Source organism: Neovison vison, chromosome 13, assembly GCF_020171115.1.
Source record: "Neovison vison isolate M4711 chromosome 13, ASM_NN_V1, whole genome shotgun sequence".
Taxonomy (NCBI): domain Eukaryota; kingdom Metazoa; phylum Chordata; class Mammalia; order Carnivora; family Mustelidae; genus Neogale; species Neogale vison.
The window spans coordinates 141,575,396-141,595,639 of NC_058103.1; the positions used below are offsets into that span (position 1 = coordinate 141,575,396).

Sequence of the window (20,244 nt, forward strand, 5' to 3'; positions counted from 1 at the left end):
CTTCCACCCCACCATGCTTTTTCGTACTATATTATTTCTTGAATTGAAGAACACTCCCACTGATGTTGCTTGGTTAAGACCGTAACTGCCCACTTAAAATAAATCAATGTGCCTTGAGCACCTGCCCGGTGCGTTTTGGCACCTTGCATCTATATGCGTGTTTTTAATTGTGGTTAAAGTACACGTCACATAAAACCTCCCACCTTAACCATTTTTAACTGTACAGTTCACTAGTGTTAAGTGCATTCAGGACGTTGTACAACCCATCTGTAGAATTCTTCTCATCTCACAAAACTGAAACTCCGTATGCCTTAAATAGTCGCTCCCTCCTCCCCTAGCCCTGAGCAACCACCATTCAGCTTTTTTGTCTTGGGAATTCGATGACTCTCAGCACCTCATGGAGGTAGAATGGAGGTAGAATCGTTCAGTATCTATCTTTCTGTGACTGGTTTTTTTGCACTTAGCATAATGTCCTCAAGGTCCATCCATGTTGTAGCCTGTGTCAGAATTTCCCTCCTTTTTTTTTTTTTTAAGATTTGTTTATTTATTTGACAGAGAGAGATCACAAGTAGGCAGAGAGGCAGGCAGAGAGAGAGAGGGGGAAGCAGGCTCCCTGCTGAGCAGAGAGCCCGATGTGGGGCTCCATCCCAGGACCCCGAGATCGTGACCTGAGCCCAAGGCAGAGGCTTTACCCCTCTGAGCCATCCAGGTGCCCCGAGAATGTCCCTCCTTTTAACGGCTGAATAACATTCCCTCATACTATATGCCATACATAACTTACCCTTTCACGTATCCTTGGACATCTTTCGGCTACTGCAAATACTACTGAACACAGGTGTACAAACACCTGTTCAAGCCCCTGCTTTCCATTCTTCTGGGCCCACACCCAGAAGTGGGATTGCTGGATCCTATGGTAATTCTACTTCCAATTTTTTGAAGAACCGTTACACTGATTTCCATCATGCGGCACAATTTTTCATTCCCACGATGTGTGTTTTATTTAACCCTCGGAACACTGTGAGTCGGGTATTATTAACCCCGTTGTTTAGATTAGGAAGCTGGGGCTCTGAGAGGTGACGTCACCTGCCTGAGGTCACACAGGTAATAAGTGTTTCTCCAGACACGAGAGCCTCAATCTTCCCACGGTTACCCTTGCGCTGGCAGCTGGGAGAAATGAACAGTGAAGACCTAAGTGAGTTATTCTGACACCGGTGGAGGTTAGAGCTTTACTGGGGGGCACCAGACAGGGTGGGGAAGGGGCTGCAGAGGTTGGCTAGTTCCACGCTGGAGGCTGGCCCGCCGTGGTTCTGTCCTTGAATACAGCGGCCTAAGAGGCATTCACCCCCCCCCCCCCGCCCCAGGCTGGGATGGATACGGCACTGGGGGTTTCCAACTTAACTCTTTGCTTCTCCTTGGGGATCCGGGTACAGTCAGACGTCATACAGAGTCCTCTGAGTGTCAGTTCCCAAGTTTTGGGAACCACGGAGGTGTGGTTGGAAGGGCTTTGCTGCTTCTCCTTCTTCTTCTTTATTTTAAAGCTTTTATTTATCTACTTGACAGAGCACGAGGGAGCGCACAAGCAAGAGGAGAGGCAGGCGGAGGGAGAGGCAGAAGCAGGCTCCCGGAGGACTCGATCCCAGGACCCGGAGATCAGGCCCGCGGCTGAAGACAGATGCTTCACTGACTGAGCCCCCCGGGCGCACCGGACAGGCTTTGCTTCTTCCGGGAGAACAGCAACTCAAAGTCCCCGGCCCTATCCATTTACCAGCTCATTTTTCCAGAGACCGTATGCCTCCTCCCTTCATTATTTAAGCCACGCTGGCATTTACCGAGAGAGAAGGTGTGAATTAATCCTGGGTATCGCTCCTCCGAGCGCAGCCAACGTTCTTGTTCTGGAAATCGGAGATGGGGAACTAACAGCACAAGCCCACGACTCCCTGGGCAGAGTCTGAGTGTGGCCGCCCCTTCCTCAGCATCCACTGAAATGGGGCACCCGAGGGCAGCGGCCACCACTGTGTCTGGGGCGCTCCTCTGACCTGCCCTGAGCCTTCCCTGCAGTCTCAGATATGTCCCCAGCTTCCCTTTCCAAACCCTCTGTGTGGTACAGAGGATACAGAGTCGGTACAGGAGCAGCAGCCCCATAATTCCCGTTCCCGAAAGTAGCTAAGGCCTGCTCGGGCCTGCCTAGGCAAACCTGCCTAGGAGTCCAGCGCCTCAGTTTCCCACCCGTGTGACCTTAGCAAATCCTGGAACCTCTCCCGCCCTCATCTGCCCATAGGCAAACCGGGTGGCTGTGGGGGTTAAGGGAGTGAGCCATGGGGTCCCCAGCAGAATGGTGGGTACGTGTCAGTCCCTGGAAAACAGGGCTCCCTGGGCACGTACTTCCTCCCTGCACTAGCCTGTCCTGTCCATGCCAGCTTCCTTCCCTCCTTCCCTCAATACTTCCTTCCTTCCTTCCTCCCTCCTTTCCTCCCTTCCCTCCTTCCTTCCTTCCTTCCTCAAAGGGCCCCTCCCAGCCCAAAGGAGCTGGAAGCACCAGCCCTTCTGCCTTTCCCCAGAAGGAAATTCCTCCTGGCCTTAATCACTTGTGTTGTCTTCCTCTTCCTTCAGTGTGTGTCAGTCTCTCTGGCAATGAGACGGCCACACGAGGCCACGCTCCCGAGCCATTCTGAGGAGACTGGGTGAGGGCACGCGGGGGGCTGGGGGAGGCACCATCGTGCAACAGGTGACTCGGAGCCGGCCGCCCTGCGGGGCATCGGCCCACAGGCTGCCGGGATGCCACCCCAGCCTGGCGCTAGCACACGGCCCCGGAGCTCGCTCTCAGCACCGCTGCTCCCCACAGACCTTCGTGTTTCCCAGCGTTAGCCTCCTGCAGATTTCCCCCACTGGATGCCATTCAGTACGTGGTTTCTGGATCGTTCTCCTTGCTTCCCGCAGCCTGGGTTCACATCCCAGCTCTGCAGCTCACTAGCGGTGTGACCTTGATCATGTTCTTGAACTGCTCTGTGCCTCGGTTTCCTCCTCTGCGCAATGGAGGACGGAGCGGCACAGACCTCACGGGACTGCTGACAGGGCAGGTGCGAAGAAGGCTAACGGGCTGCGAGTATCGTTCGGCGCAGAGCAGGCATCCCAGAGTGATGCGGGACTCTCGGTGGCGTCGGCCTCTGAGAGGAAAGGATGTGTGAGGAGAGAAGCTGTGCTTCGGGGAGCGACCCCCTCTGCTTACCCTTCAAGGCAAACTCAGACCCCAGACTGTTAGATTTCAGGATCGGTAACATCGGGGAGTCATAGGGCCACCAACCTCTTCGGCCACGGAAGACCATCACTCTCAGGAAAGAGAGGACACCTTTCTACCCCACAGGAAAAAAGAACAGCACCTCACAATAAAGGAGAGTCCTTCTCAGGCAAGGCGGCCGGCAACCCCAACCAGCATAATCATCATGGGTACGTTGGGTTTTTACTTTTTCTTCCTTCTTTTCTTCCCCCGTTTGGATCCCTGGCCTTCTGCGGATCAGCCTTGGGGACCACTGACCTCAGGGTCATTTTGACCCCCAGCCGCTGACTAAGAGGCCAAAGGAGGAGGAAAATTTGTCGCCTTGAGGCTCAAAAAGGGACTGGGAGGTACGGCTGAGTTGGGGGTGGGGGGCTCTGGGTTCTCCCAGGAAGAACAAAAAAGGTGCTGGGCAAACTCTCCGACAAAGCATGAGCCTCCTTGCAGAGCCATTTAGGAACACACACACACACACACACACACACACAGTCCGCGGAGCGGGACTCAGAGTGGAGAGCAGTGAATCAGGATTCCGAGTGGACAAGTGCCGGGAGGAGCAGCTCCTGGCGTGGAACACGGATGCACGGCTGGTCACGGCCACTGCTCTCTCCCCGGATGGAGCGGTTCCCTTCGCCCCCGTGAAGTCTGTGACAGCTGAAGCTGAGAAAACGCTGGGACAAACAGGTCCCGTTAGGACACCGGGGCGGCTTCCTAGCCAAGTGATGGATTGCAGGCCACTGGGGAGAATTTTAAACCAGCCCAGCTGCCGCCCAGGAGAGTGACTAATCTCAACACTTAAGGACAAGCCCCAGACCGGCAGTCATTCAGACACAGGGGATGGGTTTCCTGGACGCAGATGGCACCCAAGTGCCTCGCCCTGGGGCTTCTCTTGGAGAAATGCACCGATCCCACCCCTTGGCAGGAGACGGCCACCGGATGTGAAACGCCCCCCCCCCTGCAACCCCCTATGGCCCGACCTCCTGTTTCTTACTCTCTCAATGTGTCAAACACGCAACTTCCAGCATCCTTTCTGGGGACCAGCCCTTGGAAGGAAACAGTTGGCTCCCGGTTAAGTCTGCTCTTAAGGCCAGTATGAAAGCATGAAGGTGACAAAGACAGACAGAGCTGGCACTTTCTGTCCAATCAGAAGGACGGTGACTGGGGGCTAGAGGGCTGGAAAGGGTTCCCTGGAGAATAAGAGGCTGAACAGAGGTGTGGGGTGGGTCTTGACAGCTTTGGTTTTTATCTGAACTGGCAGTTGGAAACAGAACTGCTAAGTCCTCTACTTTTACAAACTAGGAAGGGCTTTTCCACTGGCCGGCCTCCGACATTCCAAGATGATGAACAACGCCCTTGCCCTTGACTGAGCTTGTGTCCTCCGTGTTGGATACAGAAGGCAGGCAAAGTGGAAAAGCAGGACCTTTCAAGTAAGCAGAGGGTGTTTACTTATTATTAGAATAGTATAGGGGCCCCTGAGTGGTTCACTCAGTGAAGCGACTGCCGTCAGTTCAGGTCATGATCCCAGAGTATTGGGATCGCACCCCACATCGGGATCCCCGCGCAGTAGGGAGCTTGCTTCTCCCGCTCCCTCTCCCCTGTTTGTGCTTGCACGTGCTCTCTCTCTGTGCCAAATACATAAATAAAAATCTTTAAAAAAATAGTATAGGCCTTTGGGAGCAGAAAGACTGAAAGCTTATTTTGGCCACATCTAGTCCAAAAAAATATATTATGGCTTTGATGCACTAAGTCATATGCTCCTCACCAGGGGCTGCGGGCAGGGAGAAATAAAACAGAATTGCTGAGCCCATCTCCATGGGTGTAAATACTGCCATGACCACGTGCTAAGGGTAACACAGGAGGGACGGCCACCCCAGACTGTCCAAGGAGGGTCTGGGCCCTGGCAATGCTTTACAAAGAAAGTGCGACCAGACCTTAGCCTTGATGGTGGAGTCAGGGGAAGGCAGCAGAGCGTGGGGTGGGAGTCGGGAGGGATAGGGTGTGCAAAGAGGTTTTTCCTGAAAGGAGGACAAATGTGTTCAAAAGCATGGAGGCATGGAGTCATGGCTCATTCCAGGAAACTGTGAGCAAAACAGAATGGCTAGAGCCCAGGGAGGCTGAAACAGGAGGCTGGGGCCAGATTATGTAATACCTTGCACACCGCGCTCAGAGCATGGGAGCCTTTCTAGAATTCTACTCTCTCTGAGAAGTATTTATAATTTGCAATTTACAACATCTCCAATTTGTAAAACCTAAACAATTTTAAAACCTAGCAACCCTGCTTTATAAGGGGGAAAGAGGCCCTGAGTGGTGAATTGGTTTCCAAGATGGATATCTATTTACAATTTAAATTTGATGCTAGGAACAGTTGGCAACAGGACTCAGGCAAGTGAGTTAAAAACCAGAGCCTTCTCTCCTGTTTTATCCTCCAGTCATGTTTATACGAGAGGGAAGTACACCAGGATTGGGAAGAAGAATGAGCTTTTACCAAAAAAAAAAAAAAAAAAGAAAAAAAGATCGCATCGTCTTCAGCAAATATGTATTCTCCTGACAAGGTCCCTGCGCTTCAGGACTCAAAGATGAGCTCGTTTTCTTTCACATCAGCCTGGACTCCTCCAGGACCAAAAGGTGCACCTCACCTCACTCCTGGCGGATGGCCGCAGTGGCTGCCTCCTTGCAGACCTGGTCACAGCCAAGGACCAGAGCTAGCCTGCTCCCCATCTTAATTCTCTGCAGTTGTGGTCTGTTGTCTGCTTGGGGTGCACTGGGACTCCTGATCAGGGTGACTGGATGGCATCTGTCCTGACCAGTCAGATGTCCATGCCAATAGGCCAGTGCTCACAGGGACCCACTGTGAAATATCTCTACTATCAAGCCTGCTCCAGGCCCCCAGACGCTCAATCATACATGGTGTGTAGATGTCAGAATTCTCTTTCAATTGACATCTAAATCAGATTTGCAAATGGATAGGAGTTTTCCCTCCAGAAGCTTCAGCCCAAGGTCCCACCTGTGAGTCTAGGATGCTCCTGCTTGTGGCCCATGACTTTGCCTGGCCAGCCAGGGGACAGATAGTGCCATCATCTGTCCTCTGGCATCACACTGAACTTGATGGGACCAAAGGGGCATATCGGGGAGACGAGCCCACTGTCCTTCCCACAGTATCCTTCACTTACCTTCCCTTTTTGCAAGCTGCTGAGGCCAGATCATGGTCTTAGGAAAACTCTGGGCCCGTGCAACATCCCTGGGAAATGAGACCTGTTCTGTAGTATTACTGCAGGGTGAAAGAACCCAGAGGACAGGGCAGTCAACGAGGCTTCTTACAGAACTAGGGTCCCTTGCTTGATCACCAAACCTCTCTGAGTCTCAGTTTCCTCACTGACAATCTTCAGATAGCCACAGCACCTAGCTTAAAGAGATACAGTAGAATTGAGCGAAGTAGTACTTTAAAGCAATGAGCCCAGTGTCTGGCACACAGAGTTTGACCAGTAGGAGGTCTTGTTGCCCCTGGGGAGGTGACCACTGTGTTGCCATGACAAAAAGGTGTGTTAATATCAATGAAGCACTTGAAATGGCTCTTGGCTCAGGGCCAACACTCAATAAATCAATAAATGCTAATGACCATCATCACCTTCATCTTCACCATTATCGTGATTATTATTATTATTACTATTTATCTTCTTTGAAGTTACAGACTACGTTCAAGGAACTCATTCAGGGATGAGGGCTTTGGGTTGCAAATAAGGACACCTGTGCAGGCTTGTCCTCTCTTTACCAGGTCAGGATAAGTGATACTGCTTCGCAGGCTCAAATTTACACGAACTTTAAAAAAAAGGGGAGGTTTCCTTGGGGGGGAACCTCACACATCCTTCCCATCCTAAGGATCTGTGGGTGTCTACTTTGCCCAAAGATGCTATATGTGCCCATCACTGGGCCAGTGCAATAGAAGTTTATTGAATGTCTCTGTGCACTGGATTTGGGGACATCTTGGTGGACAAGAGAGTCATGCCTCACACCCCTCTGTTGTAGGTTACCCTCAAGACTAAAGTTCAGGGGACAATCAGAAAGAAGCATTTTAGCTTACAACTTGGACTAAAAATTGGGGCACCGCATGAATTGTTGGGAGCTGTTTTATCAAAGCCCCACCCAATGTCTGATGTAGAATTTGAATTCACTCTTTGTTTGAGTGCTTTGCTTAGAACTCATCTTTCTACCTTCCCTTTTCCCTCTTGGCCCCAGGGAGGCATTTCCACAAGCAAGCAAGTTAGAAGTTGAAAAGCAACACGGAGGAAAAGAAACAAGTCTCTCAGAAAAAGCTTCAGGAAGAAAAACCTGCCCCTCGTAACCCATTGTATTCCTTGTGCAGGACAGGACCTCTGAGACTAGCGTACCAAAAGCTTCATTTTAGAAGAAAGGGGTACAAGAGCTTAAAAAAAGTGTATCTCACTTGTGTTCCACCAGACAATGCATGTGTAATTCTCTTCCCTCATTCAGTTTCATTCCTTAATCCTTGACTATTTAGTCCAGAAAGAAATGCCTTCCTTCTTCCCTTTCTAATAACACTATGGGGTCCCCCCTTCCAGAAACAGCCATCCCTGGAGCAGGTCGAGATCAAGATGGGGAAGCGTGGGCACGGCTGGGGCAGTGGCACCACGGTCTTGAATATGCGTCCTGGTCTCCCAGGAAGGAATAAGATGAGGAAGACAGAGCCCTGCTCCTGGCACCCCTCACTGGCCACTGTGCCAGGGCCCTTAACCCACTGAGCCCTGGCTGACCACACACAGTTGGGGTGGTTCCAAGGATTAAAGTGGACTGAGCTTGGAACCTGGCCTCTAAGCAGATATCACACCTGTTGGGATTCTGGTCCTCTGCCCGATACCCTTTCTCCTCCAGCCATGGCAAATCCCAGATATGCCTCCCCTCCCCTTAAACATGTGTGGGACAGATTGGGAGTAGGGACTGGGGGAGGGAGTGAGTGGGGGAGATGTTTCAAGCCTGGGTCAAAACAGGACTTAGCTGGGGATCACCCTGAGGACAGGCACACCAGGAAGGAGGGGTGATGCCCCAGAAGATTACACATTTGGCCCGTCTGACACTTTTTCCCAGCGTCAGCCCAAACAGATACTCCCCTCCCCAATGAAACAGGTCCCGGGGCATAGCAGAGGAGCCCTGGGCTTTAAATATATAGGAAAAAGCCCTTCTTAGCTCTGGCCTAGGAGCTTATTCCTGGATATCCTGTTGAAATAACCTGATGTGGGGTGGTTTTGGGGGCGCTGGGGGTTCTGTAAAGCATTTGGCAGGAAAGTGAAGCATTATGTGCAAAGTGATTTCCTGATTGCATTTTAAAAATTAAAAGTCCCTGGCATGTAGAAGCTATTCAAAGTTCAGTGAGTGGATAAGCCAGGGATGCCTGAATGGGCTCCGCACTTCCTGTGTTTCTATAGAACAATGGGCAGCTGCTGGTCCTTCCCTCTCACCTGTCAAGGTCAGCAAGTGGTCTGGGCCAAGCAGACCCCACAGCTGGGAGAAGGGAGGGAGAACTGAGAGGCGGGCCCTCCCCACCGGGCCATCCATCATCCAAGACTAGGCTTGCCCGCTTTCCTCTCCCACCCTGTTTTTTGGGGCAAACAGCTATGGAAAGTAACGTATTTCTCTATTTCTGCGTGGGAGCACGTCACGTATTAACTGAACAGTATTTGTGAAAGTTTTCGGAGCTCGTGGGGAAACCGAGAATGAGGAAGAGGAGGAGGCTGGCAGAGGGGTTCATGAAAGGTAGTGGAGCTCACAGAAAAAATTCTTGGGTTTCTGAGATGGGAAGGGGCCGGGAGAAAAGGAGAGGGCAGGAAGTGGCGCCTGCTCCAGGTTTGGGTGCTTAGGGCCTTGGGATCCTGCCATTTCCTTTTTGAGGGACCTGTCAGCTTAGCGGGCCCTCAACTCCAGCTGATAATGAATGAAACAAATGGGACAAAGGCGGGGGCGCACGCGGCGAGGGCCTCGAGTAGGGCGCCAGGCTCGGCTCTAGCCCTAAGGAGGAGGGGACAATTTTGCCCCCTCGGCGACCTCACCCTTTCCCAGCCCTGGGCCAGGAAGCTCTCCTCAGAACCCCTCAGAGCCCTAGCCGCCTCCCCACCTGCCCGCCGCGGATTGGACGCTCTTTGTGGCGCCGAAGCAAAGAGACCCGGCGAAGCGTGCGGGGAGGCTGCCGGGCGGGGCGCGAGTCCCAGCCTCCCCGCCCGACAGCGGGTGCGTCCCGCGCCGCAAGTGAGCACTCCTGGAAGTCCCGCGCCAGGGCAGGGGCTCGCGGTCCCGCCCCACCTCTGGAGAGATCGGGAGAGAAGCCGGGGCGAGACCGCGCTCCTGGGGGCCCCGAAGACGACCCCGCGGCAACACAGACTTTCCCGAAAGGTCTCCGTCTCCGCGCTGAGAGCGCACGGGAACCCGTGGGCGCAGGGGGCGCCGTGGGGTTAGCTGAGCGTCCAAAGCCAGGCGAGGGAGAGAATCTCAGCCCAGCCCCGCGCGCTTCGCCTCTAGCGGTACCAGCCGGCGCCCCAAGGCCGGGCTCCCGGGCGGGCGGGAGGAGCGTGTGTGCCAGTCGGTAGGTACTGGGGACACTCCCCTTCCAGGGAGCCAGCGCAGAGCCCCCGCCCTCCGCTCCAACCCGGGGATCCCCTCCCCCAGCGCAGAGATCCCCGCGCGCCCCCTGCCCACTTTGCCAAGGCGAGAAAGCGGCCGAGCTGGAGACAAAGAAACTCCTGCCTCCTCCACTCTCGGCCCCTCCGCCCACCCCAGACACTCCCCGGCGCCCTCCCTCGACCCCGGCGACATCGTTCGCGGACACGCTAGGGAAGGGGGGTAGGGTAGGCGAGTCTGCTCCCTGACGCCGGCCAGCTGGAGGCTGCCCGTGCTCCCCGCTTGGGGACACCCCACGGCAGCCGCGCCCCCATGCTCCGCGCCCTAAACCGTCCCGGTCCCCCGGCACCGCCTCCCCGGGCCAAAACCTTCCCCCCACTTCTCCAGCTGAGCGTTAGGGGGGCGCGGCGCACACAAAGCGGGTGTGGGGGGGGGGCGGAGTACCGGGGTGGGAGAGATCCCGCCAGGGCTCTGCACGGGCCCGGGTGCAGCTATTTACCCGATTTCTTCTTCGATCTCCGAGATGTCTGCGAAGATGAGGAAGACCACGAGCAGCGTGAGCGCAGCCAGCATCCAGCTCCGGAACTGCAGCTGCATGGTGGGTTCGCGCCCGCCGGGACCCGCGCGGGCCGGCGCGAGGAGCTGGGGCTGGAGGGCGCAGCGGCAGGCGCCGGAGCCTCCGCGCGCGCCGCGCAGCGGGGCAGACACCCTGCGCTCCGGGCGAGTGCGGGCCAGCGGCGGCGGCGGCGACAGCGGCAGACAGGGGTTGCTCAGGCGCGGCGAGCCCGCTCGCTCTCTCTTCGCTCTCGCCCGCCCCTCCTCTCCCCTCCCTCCTCTTCCCCTCCCCTTCCCTTTCCCTCCCTCCTCCGCCCCGCGCGGGGCTCCGAGTGCAGTTTGACAGCTTTGCTCCGCGCCTCTGCTCGCCTCCTCCCACCCTAGTCAACTCCTAGGTCCAGCCATCCGCCTTTGCTCCTACCGCCTGGCTTCTTTCAGTCCCCGAGGGCGCTGGGATGTGGCCAGAACCCGCCACTCCCCGCCTAGGGAGGCTGGGCTCGGGGCACCGCGGGCGTCCGGGTACCGAGCAGAGCCCCGGGAAGAGTGCGCACCGCCCGGCGTCCCCAGCCGGCTGGCAAACGCCCTCCCGCGCTCGCTCTTTGTCCAGCGCCCTCGCTTTCTCGCAAAGTTTTGGCGACACAAAGACCTACACCTGGGGACAGTCCCCGCGCTCGGCGAGGAGGCGGTTTCAACCAGGCAGATGTTTCAGCAGTTGACGAATTAGGAGGGGTGATGGGGGAAGGGGAGGAGAGAAGAGATATCCAAGATAGGCCAACTTCAGCGGAGATGCTGATTGCAATCTGTGGGGGAGGTGCTCAGCCCCCTAGAAACCACCCCCTCCGGGCGGTCATCTTGGTCACCATTGATAGAACCGAGAGACTGGATCCGGAGAGGCTCCCTGAGTTGCCTGAGGTCGCGCAGTCTTGGCTGGAACTCTGGGCTCCTGCTGGAGCGGCTGCTCTACCCACAATGGCAGACTCAGTGTCGGCCCTGCCCAGCCTCTGCCCTGGCCCTTCTGACTCCGGGCTGGGCTTCCCTCTCCAGCTTTTGCCCTCTCCCAGCAAAATCAGTACCCGCCCTCCCCCCGACCCCGGGGTGGGGGGAAAGCTCCTGTCTTGATCTAAAGGCCTGCTAGAAATTATGGCTCCCACAAGGGGTAGTGCCCCCCAAGCCGAATATTTTTCGCTTCCCCAGCCTTAGACAATTTAACTGAAATTACATTCTGCACCAACCATTAGCCTGGGAAGGGCCCCATTAAGTTTTACTGGAATTAGATAATTACCTATTTTTTTTCTTGCACTAATTGTAACAATCCTCAAATCAGGAAATGTAACTTCCCAGAAGTGATCATCTGGTTTATGAAAGGGTCCTTGAGGTCCGAGTTTGGGGGAAAGGGTCCTGTTCAAGAAGTGATATGGGGTATCCTAATGGCCTGAAAAGGACTGCGGAATGAAAGGGCCATGGTGCAGACTGGCTGTTTCCTCCAGGACCACCCACACAGAGCCAGTTCTCACCAGGGTTGAGAAGGGGGATGTCAGTGGCTAAGTCCCTTCAGGGGCACCTTGGGGAGGTAAGAGGGCTGCCGGTGCCCAGGATCCTTCTGCCTCCTTTAGGAAGGAGGACAGGAGGAAGTCTTCCAAGCTAGGGGAGCTGCTGGACTCTTGTTGACCCTGGAAGCCAAGATAAGATCTTCCCTGTAGGAGGAGTTCCCATTACCCTGCCTGGAGAGCAGGAGAGGGAAGCACTCCAGAGAAAGGGGGAAAGCTCTGGGCATGGGGTACAGATGTCTTTTCCCCAGAGGAGGTGTGTACCGATCCCCATGACAGCACTTCATTTCTTTTCGAGCCCCTCGCAAAATCTGTGCACCTCCATGCCTACGGGGAGCTCCTCCAGAATACCACTTATTTTTCTTGGAGTGAGATTTTGTGAGGTTGAGTACTGTGTTGGATGTCTGTCTCCCGGTCCATTAGAGGTGGTAACGGGCATCAAAAGAGGGTTTACCATCAATGTGGCTGGCCACATGGTTTAACCATCACATCTCCAAGTTTTCTGAGTGCCTTGATCTTTCCCTTGTCCTACTTCATGGGTGGTTAAGGAGTGGTAGAATTGTATTTGTTGTTTTTGTCTTGTTTTTCTGAATGGTTGTGATATCTGAACAGAGAGAGGTTAAGAACAGGGTGCACCTGTTACACTGCTCCATATTTCAATCGTTCATTCATTGATTCCATTACTCAACATGTTTGTTGAGCACTTACCCTGTGCTAGACACTCTGTGCTTGGGGCTAGAGCTACAAAGAGGAGAGAGAGAGAGAGAGAGAGAGAAGGGGAGAGAGGGAAAGAAAGAGAGAAGCATTTCCTGCCCTCTAGTGGCTCATGGTTTAGAAGGAAGACTGTGAGCAAGCTACAGTACAGCTATGGTCTCCGGAATAGCTTATAATTGATTAATAAGACCACACAAGAGAGCAGCAAGAAACGAGCTGGCCTGTCTCTTTGCTGTTCTCTGCTTCTCTACCAGCTCTTACTGTGGCCATCACGGAGAGATTGCTCTCATCCTAAACTCATCAACATTGCCACTGTTACAACAGAGTGTATCCATCTCCTTTTAGGTGACCCAGTGGTCATCCCAGGCTCAGGGTCTCCCTTCTTTGGACTCACTTGAGAAGAGTCATTTTGAGTGGACAGGAAACGCGGAAGCTGTTGAACCCGTCCATCCCTTCTACAGAAATCCTTGTAACCAGACCCCCATAGAGCAAATCCATCAAGTACACCTGCTGGGAGAGAGTGAGCTTTGTAACATGTAATCCTTGCACTGAGAGCCACGGAGATGGGCTTTTACTTGGAGAGTGGTAGGGACTCTCGCGAAAGTTGACCACAGGACACTGCGTCTGCTTCCACATGGGCCAGCTCCTTTTTACGGTGGTCTGTGCGTGCCCACTGCCTCAAGGTTGTCTGTGAAAACTGAGTTTGTTCCTGGGGTCTGGAAAGAGGGAAGTTGATTGAATTGGCAGCAAGTGTCACGTCTGCTGATGCTGTGTAAATGGCCACGTGGGCACACACTTGGCTCAGCCCTCCGGGTCTCTCCACTCTTCCTGCCCTCTCTATTCAAACAAGTCCCTTTTCCTGCGTTGGTCTTTCTAAGAAACAGTAATCGCTTCTTTAGGTTACATTATTGAGTATTTGGGTTAAAATACAAGAGTTATATGGGAGTGGCAGCAAATTAGAAGTCATTACCACCCATTAACATTTTAACTCAAATTAATAGAGTAGATTAGCTATTCAGGCAACTGACATGGCTCTGGGAGGTTCATATGAATGGGGTTAGAGGAGCAGGGAACTCTGCAGGGCCCAGAATCAGGCAGCCCTTCTTTATCTCTGACTCTGACTAAAGGTGTGCTTCTCCTTCCAGCTGCTGACCTCAAGAGTGGGGACCACCAACCACTATTGAAATTCCCAAAAACTCAAAAACCGTATGTATCATTTACACATCAACTAACCTCTCCACGCGCCTCACCCCAGATACAGAGTGTTTTCATCTGAACTGCTTCTTGGGGGGTGATAAAGACTTCTCTTGGCAATCCTTTACACAGGTACCATCATCTTCGTCTTACTAGGAAGGAAACTGAGGCTCAGAAGGGGCTCCATTGCCCAAGATACCTCTGTGGGCAGAAAGGGAATTTTAATGCTCTGAGCCTTGGGGACTTCTGGGATTATGGGAGTGCCAAGGTCCTCTCCAGCACAGTTCTAAATGGATTTGTAAATAGGCACCACCTTTGATTTTTACTGAATCCCTTTCATTCTGGTACGCCAAGATCAGGGAAACAAATTTATCTTCACTCACTGCCCACCCTCCACCATTGGTGAGACCGTAATCGTGAATTTCAGTTTTCATCTGTCCACACAGAAGAAACCAGTCCTTTTAACGAAATCTTTAAATAAAAACCTCAACAATAAATAATAATTTTTTTATCCAAAATTCTGAGACCCAGTACTGAACCACCCTTGAACTTGCTTGGAAAGCCATTTAGAGTGTTTGAGAAAAAACTAGAGTGATAACAGTTTTGCTCTACCATCATCTCTGAAGGAGGAGCTGTGGATTCTTAGTATTGGGGGTCTTCTGGGGAGGGGGGTGCAAAATCACAGAGATCTTAGTTGGAATAGACTAATAGGCTATTGTATTTCTGTGCCTCCCATAACTGAGAGAACCAGCCTTCCCTTTTGAAATTTACACTAAATTTGAATGTTCTCACAAATGCAACATTTCCCCCTTCAAAATCAGAATCCAACGATAACAATATGGGAAAATAAATGGGCACATTTGCATTCCATTTGTAGCTTTTGTAAATAGCAAAATTGTATATTAGCTGAAGAAAGAAAAGAAATATACCCAGGCAAGTGCTGTAAATGTTTCTGGGATTATCTGCAGGAGACCTTGGGAGGGATGTGGGCATGAGCTCCATGGGGAGCTGGAAGTGATAGCAGAGGGTAGGGGGCAGAGGTTCAATTTTTTGCTGGGATTTTTCCAAATTCTTCAGCCAGGTTTAGAGATGGTTTTGAACCAAAGTGTGAAGTCAAGGGTCAGATGGCAGAGATAAATGAAAAGGAACGGCTTCTCATGATTCTCAACAGTCTTCAGCGAAATGATGACTGGGATCTCTGAATCAGCTCATCCAGTTTTGCCCAAACTCCAGCATGACCCTCCCCAAGATTATCTAAGAAAGCTGGCCCTGGTCAGCCTTCCCTGGCTCTCCGTCTTGTCTCGTGTCACTTTCTCTAGCCTCTGTTTGGATCATGGACCTCTGTATTCTCAGAGCTGGGGCATTGGGCAGAGAGGGTGTACCCCTGTCCCTTCACTCACTCAACCATGGCATGTCTTGAATAAACTCTAGGCACAGTTTCTGCCCTTATGGAGGTTGGAGTCCTGTGGAATTTTTATAGATAGAAAACCCTGGGACCCAGAGACCAAGAGATGGCCCACAGTTGCTAGTCTGAGAACCTAGTTTGAGAGTTTGAGTTTGCCAGTTTGAGAACCGAGAGCAGAATTCTGCCTCTCCTGTCTCCAAGCTGAGCTCTGTGCCAGGTTTCCCCTACCTACACTCTTCCATGTTATTTTCCATGACAGTTCAATGAAATTGAAAACTCCCAAGAGGTAGGGAGATTTATTCCTCTTCGGGTCCCACATTATTCAATGAATACATGTTTCCCCATGGTCAATTTCAAGCCACCACCATCATGTCACTGAAAGAAACACTGGGAAGCGTGTGCCCTAACCCGCCATGACATGGATGTCTACCACATACGTACAACAGATGAATCATCTCAAGGGGACGGAAAAGGGTGAAAGGTAGACAATAAAGTTAGGAAGTGAGGAGTTCTGAGCATGTTTGGCCTTTGTTTTCATAAATTTATGTTGTTGAAAGTTTGCAGGCTTTGATTTCTAATAATGGCTCTGTTTCATGATCAGCACAAGCTGCCTCCAGGGCGATACTGGTGACCACCGGCAACAAGAAGTTGGCATCGTCCCAATGAACTGGTGAGCATGCTTGGCAAAATACCATTTCTAAACGAAACTCCAGATGGGAGAGTCTCCAAAGCCATGGCAGCATTCAACAGAAAGTGAACGTGCCCGGATCCTGGCACAATGCACTGGCCGGAAGAGAGTGCCCTTGGGCCCCAAGTAGGCTTCTTGTGAAATGTCCCATTGGGAGTCCTCTTCTACATCTCCCTACCCCACATGGAGTCTTTGTGGTTGGTCATCCTCTCTTCCCAGTTCCCCCAGTCTGGTTTGACAAAGTAGACTGGAAAACCACAGAAGGATCAAGAGACAGTGAGCGTTTTTGGATTAGGTAAAGCAAGTAAACCCCAAAGGCCAATGGCTTCTTCAAAACAAGTTTGTTTCTCTCTCATGTGCAAATGCCCCCAGTAGGCAGCCTGGGCTGATTTGGCCATGGAGCTCCCTAAAGTCTTTAGGATTCAGGTCCTTCCAGCTTTCCTGTGTGCCATCCCTTTGATGAGGCCCTTTCTCATAACTCATCACCTCCAGATTCCCAGGGGTAGAATGGAGGAAGAGATAAAAAGAAAGGAAAGTTCCGGAAGCCTACGGGCACAGGGCTTCGGCTCACTCCCCTTGGTCCAGAACACTGTCCTGCAGCTACACCTCGCTGCAGGGGGCTCTGGCCTTCTGTGCGCTCTGCTGAGAAGCCCATTGTGGAAGAACAGGAGGGCAGATGTGAGGGGCAACGGGCGGGCTCTGCCACAATGGGGTCGGAAAAGACCACCGCAGGGTTTTTCTCTCTGCATTAGCTCTGCCTTAAGATAATTGTGTCTTGGGCAGAAATGCCGGGTACAAGACCTGTTCGTGCAGCCGAGTTTCATACTCTCGTAGTTCTCTCTCTCTCCATTTCTTTCTTTCTTTCTTTTTAAAGATTTTATTTATTTATTTGACAGACAGAGATCACACGTAGGCAGAGAGGCAGGCGCAGGGTTGCAGGGGCGGTGGAGGGGGAAGCAGGTCCCTGCTGAGCAGGGAGCCCAGAGCGGGAGCTCAATCCCAGGACCTTGAGATCATCACCTGAGCGGAAGGCAGAGGCTTGACCCACTGAACCACCCAGGCGCCCCACTTCCCTGTTTCTTAGCGCCCTTTATTTTGCCACATTCTTTCCTTGTTATCACAAGAGGGAGGCATCCTAGGAGGCACGATTTGTACTAAGCAGATCTTTCTATTCTAATGCGCTGACATCTGGGCCTTCCTTGACCTTGGAAACTGCTCTCCCAGGGCTGGTGAATCCCAGAGAGAGTGAGGGATTTGCCGGGGAGTGTGTCATCCATATGCAAACCAAGCCAATCCAGACCCACACCCCACCCACTTTCTCTACGGGCTCTCACTCTCTGGGCCAGTATCCCCCTGCCCTAAATCACCCCAAGGCCCTACACCAGACAACCAGGGACATCCCCTGTGCCCCAGAGCCCACTGAAATTACACAGAGTGAATCCTAAACCTGTTAATCCCGACTCACCTCTTCCTTCCCATGACAATCAACCGCAAGGCGCTTGCCCATGTTTTCTTCCCTCTCCTCCGCCTGCTGACTGACCCAGGAGCCTCCCCGTGTGTTCCCGTGTGGCGTGGCCTGTATAACAGATTATCTTTTCAACGGCCACGGCCTCCTGATCATAGGCTTCCCTTCCCCGCAGCTGAGTTATAACAACAGCTACATTTAAAAACCAGGTTTTTAGAGCTGAACTTCGCAAACTACTTGTGGTACAGGACCGGGGTTTTTCTTTGTTTTTAAATCTCATCGACTGCAGAGGAACAGGTGTCTGACCACGTGACCAGCGTGCATGTCACATCATGGGCCCCTCACCACGTGCGTCGAGCACCAGGGCACACTCTTCATTGAGGGGGTCACTGATCACGCGGAGGCCACAACATGTGAACCTTCTATGAATGTTTCTAAAGGCTTGCCTTCAATTTCTAGACGCATCTCAGCGTGGACCAGGAACGTCCAGTTCACACATGGTCCCTGGACCACACTCCAAGTGGTTCTTGCTCTGAGCTGATTCTGAGACCATGCGGATGGAACTTAGGACTTAGGAACTTAGCTTTTTGTGTGATCTCGACCTAGGTTCCAGCTTTCCCGATATTAAATGGAGAAGATAATAACACGTAGCTCATGAGTTTTCGTAAGAATGAACTAAGATTGTATAACTCAAGTACTTAGGAGCATGCCGGCATAAAGGAACTGTTCATTATATATGGACTTCTGCTTATTATTTAGGATAATGCAAAAATAGAAAGGATATACATATATATATATATATATATATATATATATATATGCATATATATATAATGCAAAAGCAGTTATCTCCGGATGCTGAAATTTGGGTTGATCTTTATTTTTCTCCACACTTTTCTCCATTTTATCAATTTTCTATTATGACCATAAATTACTCTGTAATCAGGGAAAAAAGAAGTCATTACAATTTGTAGTGCCTATTTGCACTGCACTGAATTTTTTTTTTTCTGCCAGAGTTTAATATTCTTTCTTAATAACCCAAGAGAAACACACATATTTAGTAAAGAAAATTGGTTTTGCAAACAATTTCCAACTTTCTTGGATGTTTTGTGAGCAGCTGCCCAATATTCCTGAGGAAGGAGAGCACCGTCTACAGAACTTTGCCCGCTGGCGTTGGGAAGCCGCAGAGAAGAGTCCCTCTTATGTTCTCACCTGATGTCACCCAATGGTCACCTAACGGGCTTCTCTGTTGATTGCTCTGCGTCATGGGCAAGTCCCAGCTTTTGGAGCAAAGGGGTGACTCAGAGAGATGTGTGCAGGGACAGCAAGCAGTAGCTTCACACCCACATGGCACCCCGGTCTCCCCAGCTCCCAGCGCTGAAGGGACGGACTCTCCCCTCAACCGCACTGTGGCTCAAACTCTGCAACCCATGGTTTTGTGCACGCAGTGATACTGAGGATACGTTAAAATGAGGGGCAGAGGGGCAGACCAACATGAGGGTCATAATCAAGGGTCATAATCCTTCCTCTTCAAGTCATTACATAAAGTCCTTTGCTTTATGTAATCATCAGGTCACTTTACTATGCAAAGCTCTCTTTGAGAAGAATGACCCTCACCTTGAAGTTAGCTCTGTGACCATTTCATATTTTAGAATATCTACCCGCCTGGGGTGCCTGGGTGGCTCAGTGGGTTAAAGCCTCTGCCTTCGGCTCAGGTCATGATCCCAGGGTCCTGGGATCGAGGCCCGCATTGGGTTCTCTGCTCTTCGGGAAGCCTGCTTCCTCCTCTCTCTGCCTACTTGTGATCTCTGTCTGTCAAAAAAAAAAGAAAAGAAAAAAGAAATCCTATTAAAAAATGGGCAGCAGAAGATATGAACAGAGACTTCTCCAATGAAGACATACAAATGGCTATCAGACACATGAAAAAACATTCATCATCACTAGCCATCAGGGAGATTCAAATTAAAACCACATTGAGATATCACCTTACACCAGTTAGAATGGCCAAAATTAATAAGACAGGAAGCAACATCTGTTAGAGGGGTTGTAGAGAAAGGGGAACCCTCTTACACTGTTGGTGGGAATGCAAGTTGGTGCAGCCTCTTTGGAGAACAGTGTGGAGATTCCTCAAGAAGTTAAAAATAGAGCTTCACTATGACCCTGCAATTGCACTCCTAGGTATTTACCCCAAAGATACAGATGTCGTGAAAAGAAGGGCCATCTGTACCCCAATGTTTATAGCAGCAATGGCCACGGTTGCCAAACTATGGAAAGAACCAAGATGCCCTTCAACGGACGAAGGGATAAGGAAGATGTGGTCCATATACACTATGGAGTATTATGCCTCCATAAGAAAGGACGAATACCCAACTTTTGTAGCAACATGGACGGGACTGGAAGAGATTATGCTGAGTGAAATAAGTCAAGCAGAGAGAGTCAATTATATGGTTTCACTTATTTGTGGAGCATAACAAATAGCATGGAGGACATGGGGAGTTAGAGAGGAGAAGGGAGTTGGGGTAAATTGGAAGGGGAGGTAAATCATGAGAGACTATGGACTCTGAAAAACAATCTGAGGGGTTTGAAGAGGCGGGGGGGGTGGGAGGACGGGGTACCAGGTGGCGGGTATTATAGAGGGCACGGATTGCATGGAGCACTGGGTGTGGTGAAAAAATAATGAATAGTGTTATGCTGAAAATAAATAAATTTAATTTAAAAAAAAGAATATCCACCCCCCCTTTTTTTTGGTGGGAGGAAATTTATTGAAATGAAAAAGAAGGT

The 20,244-nt window shown here is 51.5% G+C and overlaps 1 protein-coding gene across 1 annotated transcript in view; it reads right to left on the reverse strand.

The window, feature by feature from the left end:
* Positions 1 to 10,492, reverse strand: part of ST8SIA2 (ST8 alpha-N-acetyl-neuraminide alpha-2,8-sialyltransferase 2) — a 59,312-nt gene extending 48,820 nt beyond the window's left edge. Inside the window, exon 1 of the mRNA XM_044229836.1 lies at positions 10,395 to 10,492. Within this exon, the coding sequence (XP_044085771.1) occupies positions 10,395 to 10,492 (98 nt within the window). The remainder of the gene's footprint in view (positions 1 to 10,394) is intronic.
* Positions 10,493 to 20,244: the final 9,752 nt, after the last annotated feature.